The sequence below is a fragment of the Monodelphis domestica genome, chromosome 4 (assembly GCF_027887165.1).
Source record: "Monodelphis domestica isolate mMonDom1 chromosome 4, mMonDom1.pri, whole genome shotgun sequence".
Lineage (NCBI taxonomy): Eukaryota > Metazoa > Chordata > Mammalia > Didelphimorphia > Didelphidae > Monodelphis > Monodelphis domestica.
The window spans coordinates 111,231,354-111,256,641 of record NC_077230.1 but is presented as its reverse complement, the minus strand read 5'-3'; the positions used below and the strand labels follow the sequence as shown (position 1 = coordinate 111,256,641).

The 25,288-nt window shown below is 38.0% G+C and overlaps 1 protein-coding gene and 1 long non-coding RNA gene across 3 annotated transcripts in view; one reads left to right on the top strand and one right to left on the bottom strand.

The window, feature by feature from the left end:
• The window catches only part of LOC100026810 (cytochrome P450 27C1), a 32,207-nt gene extending 11,457 nt beyond the window's left edge, over window positions 1-20,750 (bottom strand). The window contains exons 1-5 of the mRNA XM_001377264.5: window positions 20,288-20,750; window positions 11,630-11,820; window positions 11,067-11,266; window positions 5,464-5,673; window positions 1,566-1,729 (exon numbers count right to left, since the gene is read on the bottom strand). Coding sequence (XP_001377301.3) covers window positions 1,566-1,729; window positions 5,464-5,673; window positions 11,067-11,266; window positions 11,630-11,820; window positions 20,288-20,632 — 1,110 coding nt within the window. The 5' untranslated portion in view covers window positions 20,633-20,750. The remainder of the gene's footprint in view (window positions 1-1,565; window positions 1,730-5,463; window positions 5,674-11,066; window positions 11,267-11,629; window positions 11,821-20,287) is intronic.
• LOC103094342 (uncharacterized) lies at window positions 13,952-25,083 on the top strand. Of its 2 annotated transcripts, none has more exons than XR_001629867.2 (3): window positions 13,952-14,218; window positions 21,370-21,479; window positions 22,527-25,083. It is a non-coding gene; the product is annotated as an uncharacterized LOC103094342 (long non-coding RNA). The 2 variants fall into 2 exon arrangements; XR_467332.3 differs by having other exon boundaries at window positions 13,952-14,222.
• Window positions 25,084-25,288: the final 205 nt, after the last annotated feature.

The window sequence follows — 25,288 nt, the reverse complement described above, 5'->3', positions numbered from 1 at the left end:
AAAAATCCATTACAATGTTTTAAAAAATAGCCATTTAAGATATTCTGTAAGCTGCATAATTGTTTAAAATAAATCTACAAATAAGCAATAGTAGAAATAAAATCAATTAAATACGTAATTAAAATGAAATCTTCCTCTTCTGACGCCTCCCTGTAGAATGTAAGCTCTTTCAGGGCGCAGATCATTTTTTTCTATTTTTGTCTTTGCTTTCCCATAGCCTAACATAGAAAGTTAGGCACTTCACCTATTTTTGCTTAACTGAATTTTATCTGTCCAGACCTCTTTCAGTTCCCTTGTTTTACTTTCAGTGTAAAACAACAGACTTTAATAACAAGAGCTTTGTTTTATAAACACTAAGTGTTCTTTTCCTTCCTTCCTTCTCTTCTTCCTTCTCTCTCTCTCTCTCTCTGTCTCTCTCTCTCTCTCTCTCCTCCCCTCCCCCCACTGTCTCCACTCCTACCCAAAGTGGGGCAAGCTTTGCCATCTTTTAGATTTTAAGAAACAAAAACAAACATATGGTAGCCATTTAAAATTTCATATAAATAAGAGATATATACCTGAGACACAACAATAACAAAAGAAAGTATTTTGTTGTATAAACAAAACATATTTTTCCTGCCAGATTCATGAAAATCAATTGACCAAAATATTCTTTTCCTAGTTTCTGCCCAAGACTAAGAGTCAGTTGCTTCTACATTACTCTATTCTACATAAGGTTTTCTTAATCAGTATTATTTCAGTTTGGCCTATTCCACATAGGCATGAAAAATTACTTGCAAAATACCTCAAATTCTTGCAATGACACACCTCATTTTGCTAATGTTGAAATAACTTCAAGGTACTCATCACCACCAGAGCTCATTCCTTTGTCTTCTCTATAGTAGGTGAGCAAATGTACCAGATTATACAATTTTTTTTAGTTCTTGTGTGTGTGTGTGTGTGTGTGTGTGTGTGTGTGTGTGTGTGTGTGTGTTTTAAACCCTTACCTTCTGTCTTGGAGTCAATACTGTGTATTGGTTCCAAGGCAGAAGAGTGGTAAGGGCTAGGCAATGGGGGTCAAGTGACTTGCCCAGGGTCACACAGCTAGGAAGTGTCTGAGGCCAGATTTGAACCTAGGACCTCCCATCTCTAGGCCTGGCTCTCAATCCACTGAGCTACCCAGCTGCCCCCTACTATAGTTTTTTAATGTCAAAATTATACCCTCTTAAATTTTCAGCACCTTCATGTCCTCTACACTCCTGGCATTATAGTACAATAAGTAAATGGCTTAGAAGCCAATAAAAAAGGACCTTACCAAACACTATACAGAATTTTTAATAATCCCTTTGTATACCTTCACTTTATAATTTGTAAGAAAACTTGTAGTTTTCTTTTGGAAAGTCTTGTCAGTTTAAAAAGGTTATTAAATGAGAGCAAAATTCAGTTGAATTAAACTATGCAATGTCCTTCAAGTTCAATAAATGGAGTACTTAATTTAAATTCAAAATTGGGGTTTCAAGGTCTGCAAAGGCCCATCAGGTTAAAATTTGCTTTGTCTCTTAACAAAACAAAACTGAAAAACTTACTGTGTCAACCCCAGCCAGGAGCATTTCAGTCATGTTGGCATAGATCTCTTCTAATGTTAGCTCTTTGCTAATTAAGAGGTGTGTAAGAAGTCCTCCTCTTAGGCTTTCCCCTCTATCCAGTTGGGACTGAATGTCCTTCAACTTATTGTCAACATGAATTTGGCCTGTTTAAAGATAAACTTCTTTTAAAGAAAATGTTTAGGTAAATACACTCTATAGTTTATATTTCATCCTGACTTGGTCCTGATAATCCCAGAAAGAAATCCATTCAGAGGTTATTAGTCTAATAAATAACACAGTTTGGGACTTTGGAACAGAACCTATATTCAAATGATCACTTTTACACTCATGGGCATATGCAATCCACTTAGATTTTAATTATTTACCTAAAAAGGTACCAGCTACATTCAGAATAAAGCAGTTTCATAAATAAAAATGGTTTCATATAAGGCTTCACCTTATATGGAGAATAAAAAATCCACTTTGACTTGTCAGGAGTATTTACTATAGGATGTACAAATGGAAAAGCAACATGGTGTGGTGCAGTCATTCTGAACCTGGGGACTGTGAACTATTTTTTGTAATGTTGATAACCATATTTCAATTTCTTTGTAATCCTAGGTATTTTATTTTATGCAATTTGAAATACTGTTCTAATAAATAATAATATAATAATAAATAATAAATAAAATAAACTGCCAAATAGGCCCCTGACAGAAAAAGATTAAGAACCTTCACTATTATGGACAGTGCACTAGCCTTGAAGTAGGAAGACCTGAGTTCAAAATCCTGTCTCTGATACAGATCGAATGGTGTTTCTCAGGGAGTCACTTATCCTCTCAATGTCCAGGATAATCTTCTGGACCACAAGTTGCAGAAAATTCTGCAAGGGGAGCTCCCTATGGTGATGAAATAACCTATTCCATTAAAAAAATAAAAACTATACCCAAGATGAAGCTGTGTGCCTTTATAAAGTGACAGAAGTGAAAAAAATGTTGACTGTCCCTTGTTGAATCAGAAATAATCATTCTTTTCAGGGTTTGAGAAAGTCATTCATGGATTCCACTATGGTAAAGTCTTTAAAAAAAAAATAGAACTAGGAAATAGACTTCCCTTGCCCTGGCCCTGCCATATGATGCTCTTCCACACACCAGGAGGCTGAAAGCCAGCACCTCCAGGGCAGCTCCCCCATTACCCGAATGTTCTCACTAAGAGCCAAATGTGGCTAGATGGGCTTCAGAAGCCCCATCACTCATACTGTCGCCCATGAAAAATTCTGAAGTCCACCAAAGGCATCTTCCTTTTCCTGCATTCAGTCCTCATTCCTATCTAGCAGTAGCCTCTCCTGAGCTCCACTCCCTTGTCCCCCACTGGACACGCTGAAGCAGAAATCCCTTCAACATTTCCAGCTCAACTCATTGGAAACAGAACTCTTCTTTCCTCCAAAAACTGTCCCCTCTTCCAGCTTCTCTATACTGTCCAGAGCACCCCCATCTTTCTAGAGTTCAGGTTCATAACCCTGATGTCCTCTGGGTTTCCTACCCTTTCACTCACCCCATGTATAAAATCCTTTGGTTTTCCCCTCTACAACATCTCTCACATCCCTTCCTCTCCATTTACACGCTCAATTCAGTCACCTCTTACTTCAGGCCATCATTATCACTTTTTGGACTCTCACAATAGCCTTCTGATTTGCCTCAAGTTTCCTCCCACTGCAATCCAAGGACCACATGGGCTGTCTAACCATTCCACTGTCTCACTGGATAAATTCCATCAGTTCCCTATTACCTATAAGATCCATCCGATAGTCACATACTCCTCAGGCACTTAAAGCCCTTCGCCACGTGCCCTCCATCTCCCTACCCAACCTTCTTACACATTCATCCCCTTCATACCCTCTATGGTCCATCTCCCATCTCCCATCTCCATGCCTTTCCGTGAGGATTCTCCAAGCCTGGAATAGACTCTCAGCTGTCCCCTCACGCCTCCTACTGGAGACGTCTCATGCCCCTTCCCCTCCACTGCAAATCACACTGTACTTATTTTTCTCATACACACACACACACACACACACACACACACACACACACACACACACACACACACACACACACACACATATACACACACATACATGGAGGTATGGATGGATGGATATGTGTGCATATACTTACACACATTATTTTCCTCCCCTCCCTCTCTTCCAAACCCCAATAAAACAAAAACCCCTTCAAGGCTAGACTTGGCTCACTCCTGTGTGTTTTTTCCCCAGCAGCCAACATAAGAATTTGGCACATAACAAGCACCTGATAAAATTCTAGTGCTGGTCCCCTCTCTTCTGCCTCATCCCTCCACTTCAAATCACAGCTGTAAACAAGGCCATAGAAAATATTGAAGATGTTCAAAATAAATTCAATAGTATGGGAAGTGAAACAAAATACTTTTAAAAACTATTCTATTTTTAAATAATTTAAAGAGGAATAGCTAGGTGGCTCAATGGATAGACAGTCAGACCTGAAAATGGGAAGTCCTGGGTTCAAATGTGGCCTTGAATGCTTCCTAGCCGTGTGATACTGGGCAAGTCACTTAACCCCAGTTGCCTAGCCCTTACCACTCTTCTCTCAGAACCATTACTCAGTTTTGATTCCAAGAAAAGGTGGAATTTTAAAATAAATAAAAATTTTAAAGAAAACTCGCCACCTCACTTGCACTGAAAATGCAACTGAAGAAAAAACTTACAGGTTTTTGAGTTCTACACTGTTGATGTAATTTCTTTTACAGTGTGCACAAGCTAGGGATAAAATACCTGAAAGTTGATAGTCAAGATAGTTGACTATACAGGAATGAGAAAAATTAAAGCAAATATAACAGAATGTATACATTCCATTGGTATTTGTTTTCAAAGGAGTCCCTTGGGGGAACTACTATTCAACTGGCTGTCATTTATTTAACATTATTTGGAACTTCCTTTCAAATTGCCTCAAGCTAGTTTATGAATCTTATAAGAAAATTATCATAATTTATAGCTGCACTTGATTTTTTAAAAATTTCATTAATCATTCTTGTATTTCTTATAAACACTGCCATTCCACTGGTATTTACTATTTTTTCATTGAGAATGTATAGCATTTCAGTTGTATTATGGAATAGACTTTTGTATGATAAGAGATTCAATGCTTTCATATCTATTTCTATATTCTTTTTCATTTTAAAAAATTGATTCCTTTTGTGAACTCAGAGTAATTTACCAACATATATTCTGCTCCTCCCAAACACTTTCTTTTAGCTGTTATAACAAAGACAATTAAACAAAAAAGACCAACAAGTTATATCTGACAGCTTCTGCTTCTGTAGCTGTAGTCCCCTCTCTCAAGAGAGAGATGTCATACCTTGTCATTCCCTCAAAATTTTTCCCCTTAAAATATTATTACCAAGATTGATCACATATTCTATTCAATGGCTTTTATTCCAAATGCTTTTCTGCTTTTTCTGAAAAATAATTTTCATCCATCAAACATGAATGTTTGCTAATCCATTGAAGATATTTAAAAGGATATGCCATGGACTCTAAAGACAACTACTCCAAAAGAGACATTTTGGAAAATATTTTGACCCACTGTTTGCATTTTGAGTACATGAGTGAATATTCATTTAGATGTAGAAGTTCTGGTGTATGTATGAATGTTCTGAATTTAGTCACATTATCCACGTTTCATGCTAATTCTCAAAACTGAGCTAAAGGTCTATTAACACAAATAACATTATAACTATATTGCACATCAAATTCATTTCTGCCATAAATAACTCATTGTCTTGGATCAAAATTAGATGTATGACAGGCAGTAGAGTCAGGCCAATTCTAGGTTTATAAAAAATGACCCCTCAATTCTTCTCTTACTAAATTTGAAGAGTCCATCCCAGGATCTGCAGAATTCTTTCCAGGGTTTAGGAATAAATGGGCGAAGCCATTTGGGAATAGCTCCTGCATACATGGTGGTCTTAAACATACTAAACATCAACTCCAGTGCTTCGATGTATTCCATGGTCAGCTGGGGAACATTGTTTTCCAGGCAGCCCAAACGACATTCATAAAGAATAGTAGCCACTCCTAGATAGGAAAAAGGCAAAAGTTTAAAAGCCTTCTTCTGAAATGATGATATTATCAAGGTTTACGTTGTAATTATAAAACTAAGTTTCAAAAGTTTAGGAGAATGATCCCTAAAACTGACAAGATTAAGGATTCATTTTTATCATTACTACCAAAAAATTATACTATCCTAAGGATCATAGGGCTAGATATTTAGGAGACTAAAGTAAGAAATCTCAAGATGGTCTAGAAAGAACAAAAAGTCCCAACTGATGGTTTACCAGTGAATCTAAGTCAATCAAGATCTCATGGTCTTTTCTTTGCCACATGTCCTTACCACACTTTCCTAAGATTCCTAGATAAAAAGGAATTGTAGCCTAACTTCATTATAAGAAACCCAGTTCTTATTCCCTTATTCATTCATTGCCCTGAGTGATAGCAAAGCTTTGGGATAATGAAAAGTTGCTCTTTATCATAAAATGGTTGGAAACCTCTCAACCAGAGCATTTGAGAATGCAAGGAAAGGGCCTGGTGACTTGGCACAAAGTAGGATTTGTTTCCACTGGTCTAATTTCTTTTCAGATTCTTTTATCAGTAGTTTTTAAACTGGATTAATAATACATTTTGTTTTTTATTATTGTTCTAATAGAACCTTTCAATTAAAACTTAAAAAAACTTTAATCAAATGAAGAAAATTTATATTAAATAATGATAAATTTAAAGATATTCCTCTAATGAAATATATTAATTTAATTAATTAATTTAAATTCATTTTAAAAGTAACTAGTCCTGTGACCCTGCAGAAGGTAGTGCAGTTTTTAGCACAGTAGTGCTAAAAAACGAGGGGCCAATAAAGGTGAAATAGACAAGGGCCAGAAAATGTCCAAGTGAGCAATTCTTGATACTGCTTGAACAGGAACTCAGTTTCATCCACCCTGATCCTAACTGGTCCTCCTGGTATGTAAGATTCAACCTGGTTGGATTCCTGATCATACTCTTCAAACTTTTCTACTATCAAAAAAGATAATATTTGTAAAAAAAAAATGCTTAGCATAGTGTCCACCACATAGTAGGTGCAATGTAAATGATTATTTGCACCACCCCCATGTCCTGAAAGACCCTGATTAGTTGACTGGATTCTTGATGACCTCTGACCCTCTATACTCTTAACAACTCTTGGAGGGGTCTTTAGGGACTCTGACTCACTGAATTGCTGGAGGATGAAAAGAAGAGAAAGACAGAGACAAAGATATATGGCAGCACTACATAGAATTACATACATACTACATAGAATTACATAGAAAAGTTATTATTTAGCTTCATTCATTAGTCTTAGTTTATATGTAATCAGCTTTTTAAGCCAATGGTTCCTTAAGCCAGTTATGCTTTAAGTAGTTATGAATCAGTTTATTCACCTATAAAAATAAAGGGACTGGGCTAGACCAGGTATTCTTAACTTTTTTTTTTTTTAGTGTCATGGAGTCCTTTGGCAGTCTGAAGAAATCCATGGACTCCTGAGAATAAGGTTTCTAAATACATAAAATAAAATACATAGAATTACAAAGAAAACCTTGTATATCGAAATATAGTTATCAAAATAATTTTAAAAACTAAATTCACAGACCTCAAGTTATCTTGGTGGAGGGTCTCTAGCTTTAATATTCTAAGAATCTGGGGGCATACGGTAGGTAGTGATTGAGGGCAGGCTAGAGATAGATGGGAGGTCCTGGGTTCAAATCTAGCCTCAGAGACTTCCTAGCTATGTTACCCTGGGCAAGTCACATAGCCTAGCCCTCACCACTACAGAGTGTTGATTCTAAGCAGAAGTTAAGAGTTGTTTGTTTTTTTTTTAATTCTATGAATTTCATTAAGTCAGAAAGTTCTCATATAATGATCTGAGTATCAGTACCAAACTAGATATATATCTTGCTATCCCCTCCAGTGAATCACTTTAAGTTCAATCCTGAGATGAAATATACATGTGACATATACTGTATTTTACCATATTTAAAGAAAAAATATTCTCCAAAATTACATATCTATAATCCTATTGCTATTTATTTACCATGATAACTTATAATAATAATAATTACTTATTTTCAGTTTTATAATTTCTTATAGCTCAGAAATTTAAAAATATAAAAACATCTACTTGTGTACCTATACTTTCTATTTCTTACATTTTCTTATCATCCATCATGCTTCCTTTCCTTAAAACAAGGTGCATAATGATAGTTGACTTTAAAGAATGTTTAGAGAAGTGCCCCGAGGGCCAGCATAAACAGCCCAAATCCCAGAGACTTCCAGGCAGCATTGGCTTTACAAGCAAATGAAACCATTGGCTGTATATACTGCATGAAGTGCTGAACATCAGGAACCCTAACTCCTACCCCAAATATTTTTCCCATCAGACTGCTATTGTTTGATATTCTGCCAGTAGAGGGAAATTTTTCTGGATGAAGAAAAAAAATTCTATTAAAATGGAAATACTCCTAGAAGGGATGGTACATAAAGCTGGAACAGTTTTTTAGATGAACTTAACAAATTGCTTTCTAAGGTAGTATGGTTGAAAACTGACTAGAGAAGAAAAGGACAATGAGATGGGCTTAGAAAATAAGGCATTGCCTAGGAAAGTCAGGCTTGGGAATACAAAGTCCATGAAAGCAAGAATTGTTTTATTTTTGTTTCTGTATACCCGGGACCTGGCATAGTGCCTTGCACATCATAGGTATCTGCTTAATAAATGTTTGTTGAGTTGAACCGAATTAAAACAAATTGAAAAAGACACCACACTAATGAAGGAATTCTGGACATCATGAAAATAGAGGATGCCTCATGTGAGGTGAAGGGGGCAAGGACAGGGAAATACTTTGGTTGGGAGAACAGCACAGAAAGGGATAGGATGCTACAGCACTGGCCTGAGAGAGGAAGCACTTGTTTTGAGCAACATTTCTGCTACCCTATTAGAAGTGGAAACACTGACAAATCCCTTTCCCTCTCTATGCCTTGCTGTTGGTGTTCAGCTGTGGCCGTCTCTTTGCGACCCCATTTGTTTTCTTGGCGAAGATACTGGGGTGGTCAGCCATTTCCTATGCTGGCTCATTTTACAGAGGAGGAATCTGAGAGAAACAAGTGATTTGCCCAGGTTTACAAGTCAGTAAGTGTCTAAGGCCAGATTTGAACTCAGGAAGATGAGTTTTTCTGACACCAGGCCTGGTACTCTAGCCAATGGACTACTGAGCTACTCCTCTGCTACAATTCTTGGGCGCTCATAGGTGAGATTTTATTTTTATGTTTGTCCCAACTCATTAACTTTAAAAATCTATCCTTTGGATGTGATAAGGAACCAGAGAGTCCTTTCAGAGAAACAAAACACTTATGGGCCAGAAGTTAGGGAAAAGTTCTGGCTTTGCCACTGACTGTGTGAAATTGGATAAGTCATTTGACTCATCTGGGATTTGGTTTCTTTACATGTAAAATAAAAAGATTAGATTGTATCAGGGATCAACAACCAGCAAATAACACAGGCCCTTTTAGGCTTTTTAAAGTAAATGAGAATAAAGAATATGCTTTGTGCCTATGTTTTAATCCATAACCTTATTTTGCAAAGGAATAAGGAATGTCTAGTCTTAACCAAGTTGAGTTTTTATGCTCCTGCTCCTATGGCCCCCATTCTCACTACTCGAAGCAGAGAATTCCAGATGGGATGCCACGCATCAGTCTCCTCCTTAGTCATTCTCTCTGTTCAACAATTTCCTTTTCTTTCCCTATCTCTCTTCCAGCCCGTGTTATTGTTTCCTTTCACACTTGAGCCCCTACATCCTTAAAGAAAATTCTCAATTTGGAGTTGATGATCAGGGTCAACATTATGCATGTTAATTACTGAATTGTTTTCTGTAATAATATAGCTAAAAGAGACCCCCAGAGACATTCTAATCTGCCTTCCTCATTTTACAGATGAGAAAACTGATGCCCAAAATGTATAGTGAATTGCCTATGGTGTCATACAGCCAACAAGTGTAGAGTTTGACTGGTCTTCTGAGTCTTTTTAACTCTAAAGGCTTTCTATACCACATTATTAGTGGCTATTTAAGTGTGCAGACCTAGTTAACCTTAAACTAAATAGCCTTGGGATTGGCTGGGTGGCACAGTGGATAAAGTGCCAGGCCTGGAGTTGAATTCATCAGGAATATGAATCTTCCTAAGTTCAAATCTGGCCTCAGACACATACTACTGTCTTGATTCAGAGTGACTCATTTAATCCTGTTTGCCTCAATTTCTTTACCTGTAACATCATTTGGAGGAGGAAATGGCTAACCACTCTAGTATCTTTGACAAGAAATTCCCAAAAGGGATCATGAAGAGATGGACATGACTAAAATAAATGAACAACCAAAACAGTCTTAGACTGTTATCTAATCACTTTCAAATTCTTGCATCTATTTCTTTTCTTCCTTTTCAGGCTGACAGTTGTCACTTCAAGGTTTTGTCAATTCCATTAGATCTATCAGCCCCTCTCCAGCTTTCTAATTTTCTGTTGCATGGGAAGCTAAATAAGCAAATTTATTAGAATTGCCTCTAAAATAAGAGTTAATTGGCTCTGAGTGAAGGCTTGAAAAGTTCTTCTATGAGTTACTTACACAGGCTTTTGCACACAGCCCTTGTGAAATCTATTTTATCTGTTCATCAATTGGGTTTTGTTTTGGTTTTTTGAGGTTTTGGTTTTTTTGCTAACTTCCTGATTCTCCTGCAACCTGGATAAGTTGAATTTGCCAGGTAAATGACTTGCCCTCCCCTCACCATAGAAGTAAGGAATTATTTTACTCAATTTTGCCAGTGCTAAAACACTGAAAAAGAAAGCCCAAGAACATTTATAAAAGCCAAAGAGCAAGAGAGTAAAATTTCTCCATCTGTAAACTTTTCAATTCCGCAAACATTTATTAAATGTTTTTATTATGTATTGGTTACAGTGCTATATGACTGGGATAGAAACACAAAATTGAAATGTTTTCTGTTTCAAGAGTTCCCCCTCTAAGGGAGGGGGGGTACAAGAGGAAAACAAATAAATCAATTTGAGGAAAGAGACAACACTAACAACTGGCAGTAATGAGGAAGGCCTCACAGAGAAGATGGCACCTGAGCTGAACCTTGAAGGAAGAAAGATGTCAAGATGTACATTCCAGAAATGGAGGACATGCCTGGAAGCCCACAAAATGGAAAAGCAGAATTTTAGGAAACAACCATATACTTTCATAATATATTCTTTGGTATTATCTGAACCAACTGATGGTGAGACCTCTTCCTCTCCTACTTCCAAAAAACAAAAAGATCCATAGCGCTATACAAATGCATGAATCTCTATAAAATACACATTAATCCTTTCTTTTTCTGCTCTTATATGTTGAATGCCTCACCTTCCATTGAGTACTTGAAGAAAAGATTATTAACATTAGTCACAGTTTCTCCATCTGCTTCCTGGTTCCTGAGGACGTAGATTCTTTTAATCAAATCAGCAATAACTTGGTTGACTTCTCCAGAAAAAATAGCCACATCTTTAGGTTTCAAAATTCTTTGTCTCAATACACTTCTCATTTTTAACCACTGCTCACCTTCCCTAAAAAAAATTAATAACTTAATTTCTAATCATTTTTAAACATGTGTATGGAATTACAAGGAACTTGTAACAATTTCTCCATGACAGTGAAGTAATTGCTAGATTTGCCAACCATTCAGATAGGAAGGCTGAACAATAAGAAATGAAATTTAAAGGAAAGACTTGGGTTGGATATAAAGCAGCACTCTGAAAGAAATAATGTGCTAGAATGGGTTATGGGATGGAGGCTTTGGGTGTAAAACAGTAAGTAGATGGGCCTGAAGATTCAAAGGAAGGGTTTTTTTAGGATTCAGTAAACCTGAGCAGAGTTCTATGTGAAATCCATCAAATAATGACACAGTTTAAACACACATATGTACTTACGCAGAAATGAGTCCAGTTGATCTCCCTCGTAAATCCCTATATTCCTGCCAGGATTCCATATTGGCTCTCTGGGGAGTGATTCCTTCAGCCCGGAGAACCTGAGCCACCATGTCTCTGTCTGCAATAGATACTACAAATTGAGGTCCAAAATGAGACTTGAAGATTTTTCCATATTCGAGGGTGTGTTTTTGCTGCAATGTAATGGAGAAATCAGAAAAGAATAAAAAAATACATACTAAGGAAAACTGTCCTCAAAGATATACTTTAACCAAAAAAGTTTCCCAATTTTGCTATAACATATGTCACAAATCATAGTCTTTTGGGATCAAAAGTTCATGATTTAAATCTCGGTTCCATTGCTTAATTGCTTACTTAATCTATTTAAATGTTGACTTCTTTATTGAGATCATAGGGATTATATTTCTATCATTCACTCTTTCAGGACTATTCTGAGGGAAACACTTTGTAAACAGTAAAATTTACATAAATAAGTTATTAATATTACCCGAGTAAACCTATGTTTTCACATGATAAAGATATTTTTTCACTTCCTAAAACAGAAGTAAGATATTTACCTGGTAAAAGTGAAGCACCGGGAGTAATATAATGCTGTTTATTTCAAGTAAAATAAAATTGAACCTGTTATAAGAAAAGTAGTTACATATCTTTTCAAAGCACTTATGATCAATTTCGTAAATAAAGGTGTTTCACTAAAACAAATAGCATTTTAAGGGTAGATTACTCAGCAATGAAATAAAACCAGAGCTTAAATTGGATAAATTAAAGGTAAACTAAAAATGTAAGTATTAATAAATAGAAAAGGAGCTATACTAACAAAAATGAATAGTTTGTTGAACAGAATATAGCAAGTAGTTGATGAATTAAAACACTTTTCACTACAACTAAAAATAATCACGCTGACATGGGATACCTGATGCTGAGAATTGTCAGAGAAACAAAAATACAAATCAACTTTATTCAACAAACTGAGCAAATAAACAAAATTCAGCATCTTCTATACATCAAACTTGAGTAACATAACCTACAGGAGGTCTTCACCTTTTCTGTGGTAATGACTCTTATGGTAGTCTGGTGAAACCTACAGATTCCTTCTCATAATAATTTTTCAAAAATTCATAAATGAAGGAAGAACTAAATTTTAGAGGTCAGTAAAAGAAAAGATGTATTTTTTTCTTATCTAAATTCAAAACCCCCTAAAATTTCTGATACATGAACCCCCTTAGTCTAGTCACAGGACTGGCTTTTCAGTCAGGGGAATTGAGTTTAAGTGTTGCTTTTGACATATATGTGTTGTGTAAGAATGTGATCCAAGCAACCCACTCTGACTATAAATAACAAGAATTACTGATCTGGATTAGTGGAGGGAATTTCCACACTAGGATTTCCCACATCCATGAAATCAGTTTTAGACCACCCCCAAAATTGTACAGAGTAATATGATAGACACTGAGTGTGCCTTGATGGGTATTATCATCTAGGAAGGGAGATGACATCCAAAATGAGCTACAATATGAAATAATTAAGTGCGCAAAGAGGTGTAAACAAAGTGCTAAATGAGGTTTGAGGTAGTCAGGGGAGGACTTCATGTTGGAGATAGCAGTGGAGTTGAATTTTACAGTAAAGGGGAGGAGGAGCAGTTGGGTATCTTAATGGATAGAGAGCCAGGCCTGGAGTTAGGAGGAACTGGGTTCAAATGTGATCCTAGACACTTCCTAGCTGTGTGACTCCAGGCAAGTCACTTAAACCCCATTGCCTAGCCTTTACTGCTCGCCTGCTTTGGAACAGGTATTGATTCTAAGACAAAAGGGGAAGGAAAACCACACTAAGCATAGGGAACTGCATCAACAAAAAGACACTAAATAAAAGCAATCAAATACATCAACAAACATTTATTAAACACCTACTATATGCTAGCAATACAAAGAAACAGTCTCTGCTCTTAAATGTTTCTCAAGAAGACATGTACTACATTGTAAAAGAAGGAAGACTATAAGTAAGCCTCCCCAACCCTCCCAGCTCAGCTGATGTAATCACATAATAGGATTAAGAAAGTAACCTTGTTACAAGGGTCTCCAAGTCAGGAAGGGAACAAACTGATTTCCCAAACCTCTGGGAGATTCAAACAGCTAAACCCTAGTCAAATTCCAGAGTAGAGCATTTGAAGACAGCTCTCTATGGATAAGACTCCTTCCTGTAAGGGGGAAAGGATTGGATTTCTCTTTTTTCTCTTTCCCCTTCTTTCCCCCACAACTGGCTGTGGTGTTTAATAGCAAAGCGGGAGGCATTCTCTCCAGCAGTTCTAGAATTCATTGGCTTCAGAGCCAAAAACCAACTGAAGAAGCAGAGACACACTCCAGATAGCTGTAGATTCAGACAGATAGTTGCTTGAAAGCAGAAGCAGCTTTGAGAATTAGCGACCATGAAAACAGAGAAGAGTCAGCAATGAAGAGGAGACCCTAGAAACCTAGCTGAGGAATCTTCCCAGCCAAAGCAAGCTACATGAGGACTCTAAAAGAATTTATTTTATTCGGTTTGATCTGTGTCTTCCCATGGCTGCTGTGTGTATTTGTAGGTGACTAAACCCTGACTCTATAGAGGGAATGTTTTGTAGCTATTATTGTATAATTATTATTTCTTCTTAGTGCCTTTGCTTTGAGCTAATTGGTGCTAGATGACTATTGATGATGTATGGAGTGAAAATTAGTGTATTATTCTCGATGTATTTTTGGTTAGCAGTAGTAACAATATTAGATCAAAATTCCTGGGACTCTAAGTAGAGGTTAAGTTTGAATCATTTATTATTGGATACAGCTTTGCTTCCCCTTCCCAGTTTCTCACATAACTGATACTCTTTTGCACAGGGAGGGTATTGTATTACTTTTTTTTTAATAAATTAGGAGTTCATTTGTATATCTCTGGGCCTCTGATTTAAGCAAAATGTTCCCTTCCTTTGTGTGATAAGCAATAAAGCTGCATCTGTCTGCATATTAACTTGGCCTCTCTAATTGAGTGATTAAAGGGGGTGCATCTTGCTATATAAAGACCCCCAAAATTCCCAACCCAGACAAATGGGGGCTTGTCTGGGATTCTAGAACAAAAGAGAATGCCTCAGTTTACCTATCTGAACAAGCTAAGACCTGACAAAAGCCCCAATTTAGGCTGCTTCCCATTGGGCAATGATGGTAAACCTTTTAGAGATTGAGAGCTGGGCCGCTCCTACTCCACAGAGACCCCCCCTTACCCCACACAGGGGAGGAAGGAAGCTGTGAGGAGGGGTGGGTGAAGTGAAGAATGTCTTCAGGGAGTGTAGAAAGGAGGAGGGGAATGACCTGAGGGCTCTGCTCCCCTTCAGCTCTACTGCCTGTTAGCCATCTCCCTTATCCTCTGTGCACTCTCACTGGGCTGCTGGGCAAAGGGATGGGGCATGTGAAAAGGCACAGTGGAGATGAGGAGGGGAGCAGCTCCACCCTAGTCCCTCTGCCTTTCTAGTAACAAATTAAAGGAGAGGGGCAGTCAAGTGCCCACAATGAGTGCTCTGCGTGCCATCTTTGGCATCCGTGCCATAGGTTCACCATCACTGCTATAGGGAAATTGAGCCTCCTATTTTGCTTCTAAATAGCTTGACAGGGAAAGAGCTATAGAGGGCCAAAAGAGAGCAAGGCAGTCAGCTGAAGGCCAGCAGTAATCAGCAGAAAACAAAAGAAGGATTTGCATATGTAACAACAGGAATCTTTGTGGGGGAGGTGAATTCTTTTCTAGCAACTCTTTCTGGACAAGAGAGAATGGGACAAAGGAAAAAATGGAATTAAGTTTTCTAATTAGTTAACCCTGAGTGAGTATTAGGTTTATTGAATAGGGAGACATAAACTTTCCACAGACAAACCTGTGGGATGATCCTCCAGCCTCTATTTCTGATGAGAATTTGCAGATTGAACACCCTGGCTAGTTCACAATATAGCCTTGGCTGGTGAGCCTATGGTTTGAGTGACTAGTTGTTCTAGGTGGCAAGACATTTCAGACAAGACACAGGTTACCCAAGTCTGAACTAGTAAGTCTGAGAGTATGCAAACCAGAGTCTGATTCACAAGACATCTCAGGAAAGACACAAGTTGCCTGAATCTGGACTAGTGAGACAGAGTGAGTGAATCAGGGAAAAGTTAGCTTGCAAGACATCTCAGGCTGGAACATCTCTGGATTGAGCCACTAATGCCTACTGGCAGGGATTTAACAGAGTACTAGACATTTGAATTTCTAGCCAGGTTTCCTGGCCTTGAGTCAGTTCGAGTTGTCAGTAAGAAAGGACTGACAAGGTTTTCCCAAAACAATAGAGCCTTTACTTTCTAAGAAAACAGCAAGCTAGGAGTTAAACTGCTGATCAGCTTGCCAAATTTAAGCTGTTGCTGGAAGCCAGAGACCAACATCTTAGGGAAAGAAAATGGGACAGAAACATTCCTCACCAGAGGATTGTGAGCAGAATAGGAAAAATTTGGCCACCATCCCTTGGGACAGCCCCTTAGGACTAAAACTACAATCTTGGGAAAAATCTAGATATATGGATTTTGATCAGAAACTTCTTATTAAACATTGCTGTTTATGCTAATCAGGAAAGGAAATTGACAAAGAGAAAAATATCTTATAGCCCCATTTTGGATCTTCTGAAAGCTCAGTCTGTGAAAAATTATAAATATATATGTATATATATATATATAATATGTCTATAATAGACAAATTAGAAAAGGATCGAGTTTATGCAGCTCTTTGGCTCCCTGTGATAGAGACTTTTGTATTAAAAAAATATAACAGTAGCAGTGGCAGAGGCAAAGGAGGAGAGGTTCTGAATTGGGATGAAAGGAGGAAAGGAACCGGAATTCACTGGAGGCCCTCTCTCCCCCCTACCTGGATACTCCTCCTCTTCCTGCTCCCTTTTCTCCTGTACCAGTACTACTAATACCACCACTTCCTCCTCCTCTACTTCCAATTCCTCAGGCAACAGATTTACTCTCTCACAAAGACTGGAGACTGAAGGAGTCAGAGTCTATTCTTTGATGACTCCCACCCAGAGCCCTTGATGATATTGAAGAAGTGGGGGAATCGGGGAGCAAAGATCACCTTCATGTTAGATGATTTATCCCTTATTGTGTTGTCCCTAAGGGCTAAGATTTATAAAATGCAACTTACTATGACTGAGGAAGAAGAAAGATTTTTTTTAATCTTCATTACCAAACCAATAGTTTTGAAAGTGATACACAGTTTGTAGAGAATGAATCTCACAAACTGAGATTTAGAGGGAGCAAAGAGTTTTTTTGAAATAAAAAGAATGATTCAAGTGCCAATGATTCATCCTACAATCAAAGGGTTTGTTTATTGCAAGTTATAAAAGTGAAGTGAACCCCCCCCCCCAACTCCCTCAGTCCCTAGAAATAGCAAAGAGAATGTAAGAGATGTTGGGGCAAAACAATTCTGTTAACTGTCTGGTTTCTCTGTCCTTTGTAAATCTGTGTTCTGGGTGCATGGAGGTGGGGGGGAAGGGGAAGAAATCTGTTTTGTGATTACTTAAGTATGTACCTTATCTGTCACTCCATTATTCTGGGAAAAAAATGAAGGGGTTGACAGACCAGAGGATGTGTTTAGGGAATTCAAAAGGAAACACTGATATGTGGATTGTGAGAAAGAGAATTTGCCCTCTGCTTTAGAGACAGGTAAAAAGATCTGTTCAACACTTTTCCTCCTTTCTTCTCTGCTGTCCACAGAGAAAAGAAGTGGAAGTAACAAGGACAGAAGAGGATGTTTAGATCCCACAATTAGATAATTTAAAGGTTGATGTATGAGGTTTTGGAAAATCACAAATGATTAAATGTACTTATGGAATTGAGTGGAACTGAGTGAAATGAAATGAGTATAAAGTGATCTAGTGTTGCAAATTGTCTATCAGTTTATAAGATTCCATAGTATTTGTTCTGTACTAATTTAGTGATGAGAGACCTGTTAGTTTTCATTTGAGATCTGAAATGAACAATGGTTAGAGATTTTACTATTTGGACATACCTAAAATATTTATTTGAGCAAACTAAAATTGGGAATTGATTGATATATAATTGGTAGAAAGTCTGATTGGCAGAAGGGGTTTTTGCTTTAAAGAAGCAGATGAGAAGCAAATTCCTAATATTTGCTGACTTTAATGAAAATGAGGGTTTAATAAGCATAAACATTTAATATCAGCTGTTTGGAAGATGAGATTTGACTTTGTATAATCTGAATTTTTGTGCTTACAAATGAAAATGCGGAAATGTTATGTTAGTATATGTACCGTTGAAGCATCAAGTGAAAATGTAATGAACATTGGGGGAAGAAGTTTTAAATTTATAAATTTGAAGTGAACATGCACTAAGAGTTTGGAATATTATTAAAAGAATTTCTGAATTTGTGACTAATTGTGATATACGGATTGTTACCAGAATATGTACTTTGAGCAAGAATGATTCTACTAATGGGAATAATTACTTCCTGCGAGTCAATAATGTAAATAGGAAGAAGGTTCAAATCCTAACTGTGCTCATTATTAGCTGTGGAAACCTTAAGCAAATCACTTTGCCTTAGTCTAAAGTAATCAAAAAAGCAAACTGGGCACGGTTCCTTCCAACGCAGACATCAGCCGAGTTGATTTGTGTAATGCGGATAAAGACCGATGAAGACAAAAACTGTATATGTGAATAATAAACGTGTGAAAGCTACAGATGCTACTTTTATTAGTTCTCATTACCGACCCTGGACATAGGCAAGGAGAAGTTATCACTAATGGTTGTGCCAATGGGATGACCACATCTTGGCTGGTCAGAGCAAAATACAAAAACTACGCAAGAAGTTGGCTAGTAATCTCGCTAAGAGAGTTCCATTTGCCATTCCAATATTCCAGGAGATAAGTCACGCCCAGAACCCGGCACTCGAGGCTCACCGAACCGACCACAAAAGCACAGAGGTCCGCAAGAGAGCCCCGCCTCCATCTCTGCCAGAGCTGGGACAGTTACGTAAGGGCCGATCCCAGAAGACCAGCAGAAACTTCCCCACCCACGCCAAGCCTTCCACCAATCAGAAAGACCCTCTTACTCCGCCCGTAGTCTTCCCGGCACCTTCCTTTCCTTATCTCCCCTGACTCCACGTGAGCCCCCGGGTCTCCTAAGCAACCACACTGGCTTGGGCTCGCTTATTCTAGAGTATGGAGGAAAGGGGAATCGTAATAAAGAGACACCGGGGTTTGGGGAACCTCCAAACGAAAAGAAACATCCTTGGAATAGGGCTGGGCACACTGCCCTCTCTTCCAAAACTTACCCGACATACTCAAGTAGATTCATCAAGAAGAAACCGAATCTACACCCCTACCCTCCTCAAGACCCAAAGGGGCCGAACTAACGCTTGCGCATGCGCCTATCAAACGAAAGCTCGGAAACTGCGGACCCCCGCATGTAGTGACAGAATTGAAAGCCTTGAGCCCCGCCCCTTACCGCGGAGGCTTTGGAAGGAAGGGCTCCAGACCAACTCGCGCGCCCTAGTGTGCGCGGGGGTGGGGCGTGGCGTGTGTGTGGATGACGTGTGGTTTTTTAAAACCGCCTTCCATGAGGTCCGCCAGTGTGTGCGCATCGCGCAGTCTCTCTCTTTTTTCGTTTTCTCTCGCTTTCTGTGGACGCGCCAAATTAAAAAAAGGAAAGCAAGAAAAACCAAGCAGTTCCCAGAAGAGCTCCTCCATCGATGTTATTCTCTCTAAAAATAACTGATAATCTATCTCTCCTCTCTTTCAAACCTTACCAGCCTTTCCCCTTGAGTCCGTCTTTCATAACCGTCCCCATTAGGTATTAACATCGAGTAACTCCAGGATAGGAAAACCCTGTTTCTCAGTCCCCTTCCCCACACCCGACCCTGTTGGTATCGAATGAGTCCCTGTCGTGACAGGGACGGTGGATGTTGCCGTTTACTTGCGCAAAAATAGCCACCCTGTTTCTCGAGACTGTGCAGCATTGTACGTGGGGTTTCCCTCCCCTACACACACCTCTCTTAGCCCAACCCCAAAACCCACTTGATTGAAACCAAATTTCTCGTCTCTGCCGCTTAGCAGTTTTTTTTAAAGCTCCATTTGGTTATAGTCAATAAATGGGTACAAGTGCTCAGTCCCTCCAGTCTGGTTTGTTCGGATTGAAAAAAAAAAACATGGCAAAAAAAGTCTTACTTCGGTATCCCACCCCTTCTCCCAAGCCAAAACTAAAACAAACAAAAAAAAAAAACCCCCAAAAAACCCAAACCTCATCTTTTTCTGCTTTCCCGCCTTACATAATAATCGAGAAGGGGTTGTGCTGCTCATCTGGATGCTGAGACATTGTGATCATAATTGGGGGTCTTCCCCCACTCCCTTCGAATTCTTGAATTGCCTTGAAACAGATTTCAAGCATAAATGTGTACTTCAGTCTGGGTTACAGAGCACTAGCAAGGATACCCAGACCACACTGAAGTACAGAGGGATCAATTAACTCCCAGGCTAGTTTGCAACACAAAGCAAGCGGAAGCGGTTTTTTTTTTTTTTTGGAGGGGGAGGATGGGGGGGGGGGGGAATAAGGGTCTAGGCACTCCCAGTTAGAAATAGATATCTACCTGGATTTCGTGGATACGGCTAAAGCCATCCTTCCAGAAGAATTCCACCAAGTTAGCCAGAGTTCTGGGCCCTGGCATTTCTTTCAGGGTCTTCACCTTTAGATGTTGTCGCTGCGGAGTGGCCGTCTGGACCTTCCTTACCCCTGCCGCCACCATCTCCTCCTCTTCTTTGTCCTCAGCTCCTGCTCCTGCCGCATTATTCCGTACCTCCAGGTTCTGGCTGCCACAAAGTTTGGGCAGCTGGTGAAACCTGCTGACAAAAACTAGGCGATCAAAAATCCCATTCCATTCTGGCACTAACGTTGGTTTGTAGTGGGCTTTCAAGATCTTAGTAAAGAGAGACATTTTTTTAAAAATTCTACTTTTTAAAAGTTTTTTTGTTTTGTTTTGTTTCTGTGGCTGTTCTCTTTTTGGTTGCTCTTTCCTCGGTTTTAACTTGTACAAGCAGCTCTTCTTCAAACTCTTACTGCTTGGGCATCAGTTTACACAGACCATTATTAAAGGCTCCCTCCCCTAAGGCTGGAAAAGGGGGGGTGGTCTGTGATGAGACTAGAATAGAATGTATCTATTATTATTTTTATTCAGAACAGATCAATTTACCAATTATGCAATTTCCCTAACCACAAACTGTTGTTGTCCATGCTATGCACCCCCTAGCTTGGCAAATACACCCACACAATTTAGAAATGGCAATTATTTCCTTCATTAAAATTAGTAGTGATCATAGTTGAATATAGTTCATTTTTATGTGTTTGTCCTTTTTCAAAACAAAAGGTTAGGTTCTTGGTACAAAAGAGCCCTTGGAATTATAATTCAGGATGCCTTGGCAGATAACAAAAACTGGGGAATAAAACCTAAGTTTTACAACTGTATAAATGACAGTTCTTTCTATAACAGCAACATGATTTTGCAAGTTCTTTTAATAATTAGAATTGGTTTTTTTGTTAATGGCTTGTAAGGGTTATTAAAAAGAATTAGACTTTTATGTCTTCTAGAAACAATCACCCACTTTCTCCAGCACTGACTCTCATATAGCTTTGCAAAAATCAATTTGCTGATGAATTCTTTTTTCTTTTGACTAGGTGCTATGATGATCCCCTGACTGGGTCTAAAAACTCCCAGACATCTACAGCTAATTTGAGGCACAGTGAGATGACTGTAGAGGATTTTCTTCTCCTGCGTCTTAAAAGTGGTGAGACACTGTTGCACAATGCTTAAAGACCTGCAGAGTTTTAATTGAGGGTGTGTTTTGACTACTCTGGGTCCAGATGCCAATGCCCAGTTGGAAAGAGAAGTACCTCCCACAAAGGGAGTAACTTGGCAGCAAGTATGCAAATATCTTGACTTTTATAGAAGGAAAGCCTAGATACCTAGAAAAAGGCAGTTCTTTAGAAGACTGAGAAAAAAAATGGAACAATTTAATGCAAACTGTATTCATGCATCTGGATAATTTTAAAAGTTAAAAGCACAAATTATTATTCCTAAGAAAAAATTACTTTCTGATATATCTTCTTAAATCTTGTAACATACATATTTAAATTTGTTTATAGTATTTGAAGCTTACAGAAAGTAAAAGGTTCATTCATGTCCAAGTCTTTATGACTCCGTTTGGGGTTTTCTTGGAAAAGAAAATTAAACTGATTAAGGGACCACAAAAAAAGATACAGACCAAAATGGAGACGATGAAATATGAAATAATAAGTGGATCAAAGAACAAATCATAGAAACAATTCTGTAAAAGCAAATGATAATGATGAAACAACATACAAAAATTTCTAGGGTACAACTACAGCAGTCGTCAGGGGGGAAATCATAAACTTAATATCATACTTTAACAAAACAGAAAAATTTTTGCATTCAGTTTTTTGAGTCATGTCTGAGTTTTTGTGACCCTATTTAAGGTTTTCTTGGCAAAGATGATAGAGTGGTTTGTCATGTGCTTCTTCAGCCCATTTTACAGATGAAGAAACTGAGGCAAACAGGTTGAAGCGACTTGCCCAGAGTCACATAGCTAGTGTCGGATGCCAGATTTGAACTCAGGAAGATGTCTTCCTGACTCCAGGCTAGCCACTCTATCTACTGTGCCACTTACCTGCCCTTAAGAAGAAGAAAAAAAGGGTTATGAAATCAAAAAAGGCATACATGAAAGTACTTAGAAGGGCATAAAACTTATATAAGTGAAAATTATTATTATTTGTACCCCAAAGTAATTTATTTTCTTTTTATTTCTTTTTTGAAGCATTTGCTATTCCACAAACAAGACGGCCATCTCCTGGCTCCAAGCTTTTTCTCTAACTGTCCCTCATTCCTGAAATGCCCTTTCTCTTCATCTCTACCTCTTGTTTTCCTTGATTTCTTTTGAGTACCATCTAAAATCTTAATTTCTACCAAAAGCCATTTCTAATACCTTTCATTTCAGAGCTTTCTCTCCTTTCATTTCCCCCTACTTATCCTATCTGCAGCTTGTTATCCATATCTATTTGCTTGTTATCTATCATTTGATTGTGTACTCATTGAGGGCAATGACTGTCTTTTGCCTTTCTTTGTAACCCAAGGTCTTAGCACAGTGGCTGACACATAGCAGGCCATTAAAAATAAATGCTTATTGATTATTTACTATGGCAAGAATAAAGAACATTTTCTGTTGAGGACCATTAGCCTGATTGGGGAAAAAATCAATTTCAGTCCATGTAAATAAACAACTTAGTTTATTTATTTGAGAAATGGGGATGGGCATGAGAAAGGAAAATATTCTATTACTTTATTGGATTCAACAAGCCACATGCAAAATTATTGCATAAATACAATGAAAAATTAATTTTCCCAGTGTTTTATTTTGGTCAATTATGCAAGAGAAAGAAACGTGAAGAAAACAGATCGACACTGAAAAGCTATACACAAAGAGAGTAATTCATAGACAGATTCCTATCCATTGGTCTTTGAGGATATGATAACCCACAATTTTAAAACCTTAGGTATAAATAGAGGACAATTGGCCCATGATGCTCTCCCCAACTCTCCACCAGAAACAAATAAATGTAAACTGCGTCTACTTACCAAAACCCCAAGTTCCCCATTCTTCTAATATTTTAGACTCTCAAATTACTTGGCCCAAGATCCATTCCCCAGCAGCTAAATGGTCAAAAGATATGAACAGGTAATTTCAAAGGAAAACATCAATGACATTAAAAACTGCTTGAAATCACTAATAATTAGGCAAATTAAAACGACCGAAGATCCACCTTAACAACTTAACAGTGATGAGCAAGAAGGAAGATAAATTGAGAGGTTCTGCAGGATAACAGGTCCTAGTGCACTATTGGCAGAGCTGTGAATTGGTCCAACTGTTCTGGAAAGCAATTTGGACTATGCTGAGAAAGTTATCAGATTATACACACCCTTTGAGGGGAAGGGAAAAGAATAAGCATTTTTATGGAACCTACTATGTGCCAGACACTGTATTAAGCACTTTACAAATTCTCTTCCATTTGTTCCTCTCAACAACTCTGTGGAGTTTGACTAGTCATTTTCAGTTATATCCTACTGGAGTCTTCTTGGCAAAGACATTGGGAGTTACTTGCCATTTCCTTCTCCAGCTCATTTTACAGACAGAACTGAGACAAGCATGTTAAGTGACTTGCCCAGGGTCACAAAGCTAGTTAAGCGTCTGAGGCCAGATTCATACAAAGGAATATGAGTCTCCCTCACTCCAGGCCAGACTCTTAAACACCTACCTGCCCTCTCAATGAAGGAGATGCTGCTATTATCCCCATTTTACAGTTGAGGAAACTGAGGTAAACAAGTGACTTGCCCAGGGTCTCACACCCATCAAGTGTTAGAAATCATATTTGAATGGAGGTCTTCCTGACTGAGTCCAGGCTTCTATCCACTTCCACTTTAGTTGCCTTTAATTCAGTTTTAACATAAGTAAGTCTATAACCCAAAGAAATCAAAGAATAAAAGGATCTATATTTGTAGAAATATATAGTGGTTCTTGCTGTGGTAATGAAAAAAAAAAAACTTAACATATGTATAACCCAGTAGAATTGCTTGTCAACTCTGAGAGAGGGGACAGAGACAACAAGAATGACATAACTATGGGGAAAAATTAAAACATAAAAAAAAAATTAAAAATAAATCTAAAAAAATAAAAGCAAAGGGGATGTTTTCTTATTGGTAAATAGCTAAACAAATTGTGATATAGGGACATAATGGAATATTATTGTGCCATTTGAGTAAATGGGCAATTTTGTTTTTTTAATTTTATTTTTATATAAGCCCTTACCTTCCGTCTTGGAGTCAATACTGTGTTTTGGCTCCAAGGCAGAAGAGTGGTAAGGGCTAGGCAATGGGGGTCAAGGGCCTTGCCCAGGGTCACCCAGCTGGGAAGTGTCTGAGGTCACATTTGAACCCAGGACCTCATATCTCTAGGCCTGACTCTCAATCCACTGAGCCATCCAGCTGCCCCTTAAATGGGCAATTTTAGAGGAAACTGGGAAGACCTCAGTGAATAGATCCAAAGTGAAAAGAAATAGGTCAGTTTATACAATGATGGCCTTTTAGAGAAAAACAACTTTAAAAGACTTTAGAACTCTGATCAATGAAATGATAAACAACAAAGACAAAAAATGAAAATGAAACAAACTCTTCACCTCCTGACAAAATAATTAGGAACTTAAGATGAAGTGAGAGACTTTTGTTTTTGAGCTATGGATGATAAATAGGAATTTTTCTTTTCAGACTGTAACTTTGTGCTGAAAGATTTATTGTGGGTGTTTGCTTTTTAAAAAATCACTTAATGGGCCAAGGGATATTAAGAGTAACAGATTAATGTTTTTAAAATTCTTATTAACTAAAAAAAGTTTTAAAATAAGCTGCTTAGTCTGTGATTCACGGTTCTTCATTTACTACTATTTCATATCTATTTATGTGCTTTACACATTGTGGATACCTTGGATTTTTTAATGGATTTATTAATATTATTATTAATGGAGTCATCAG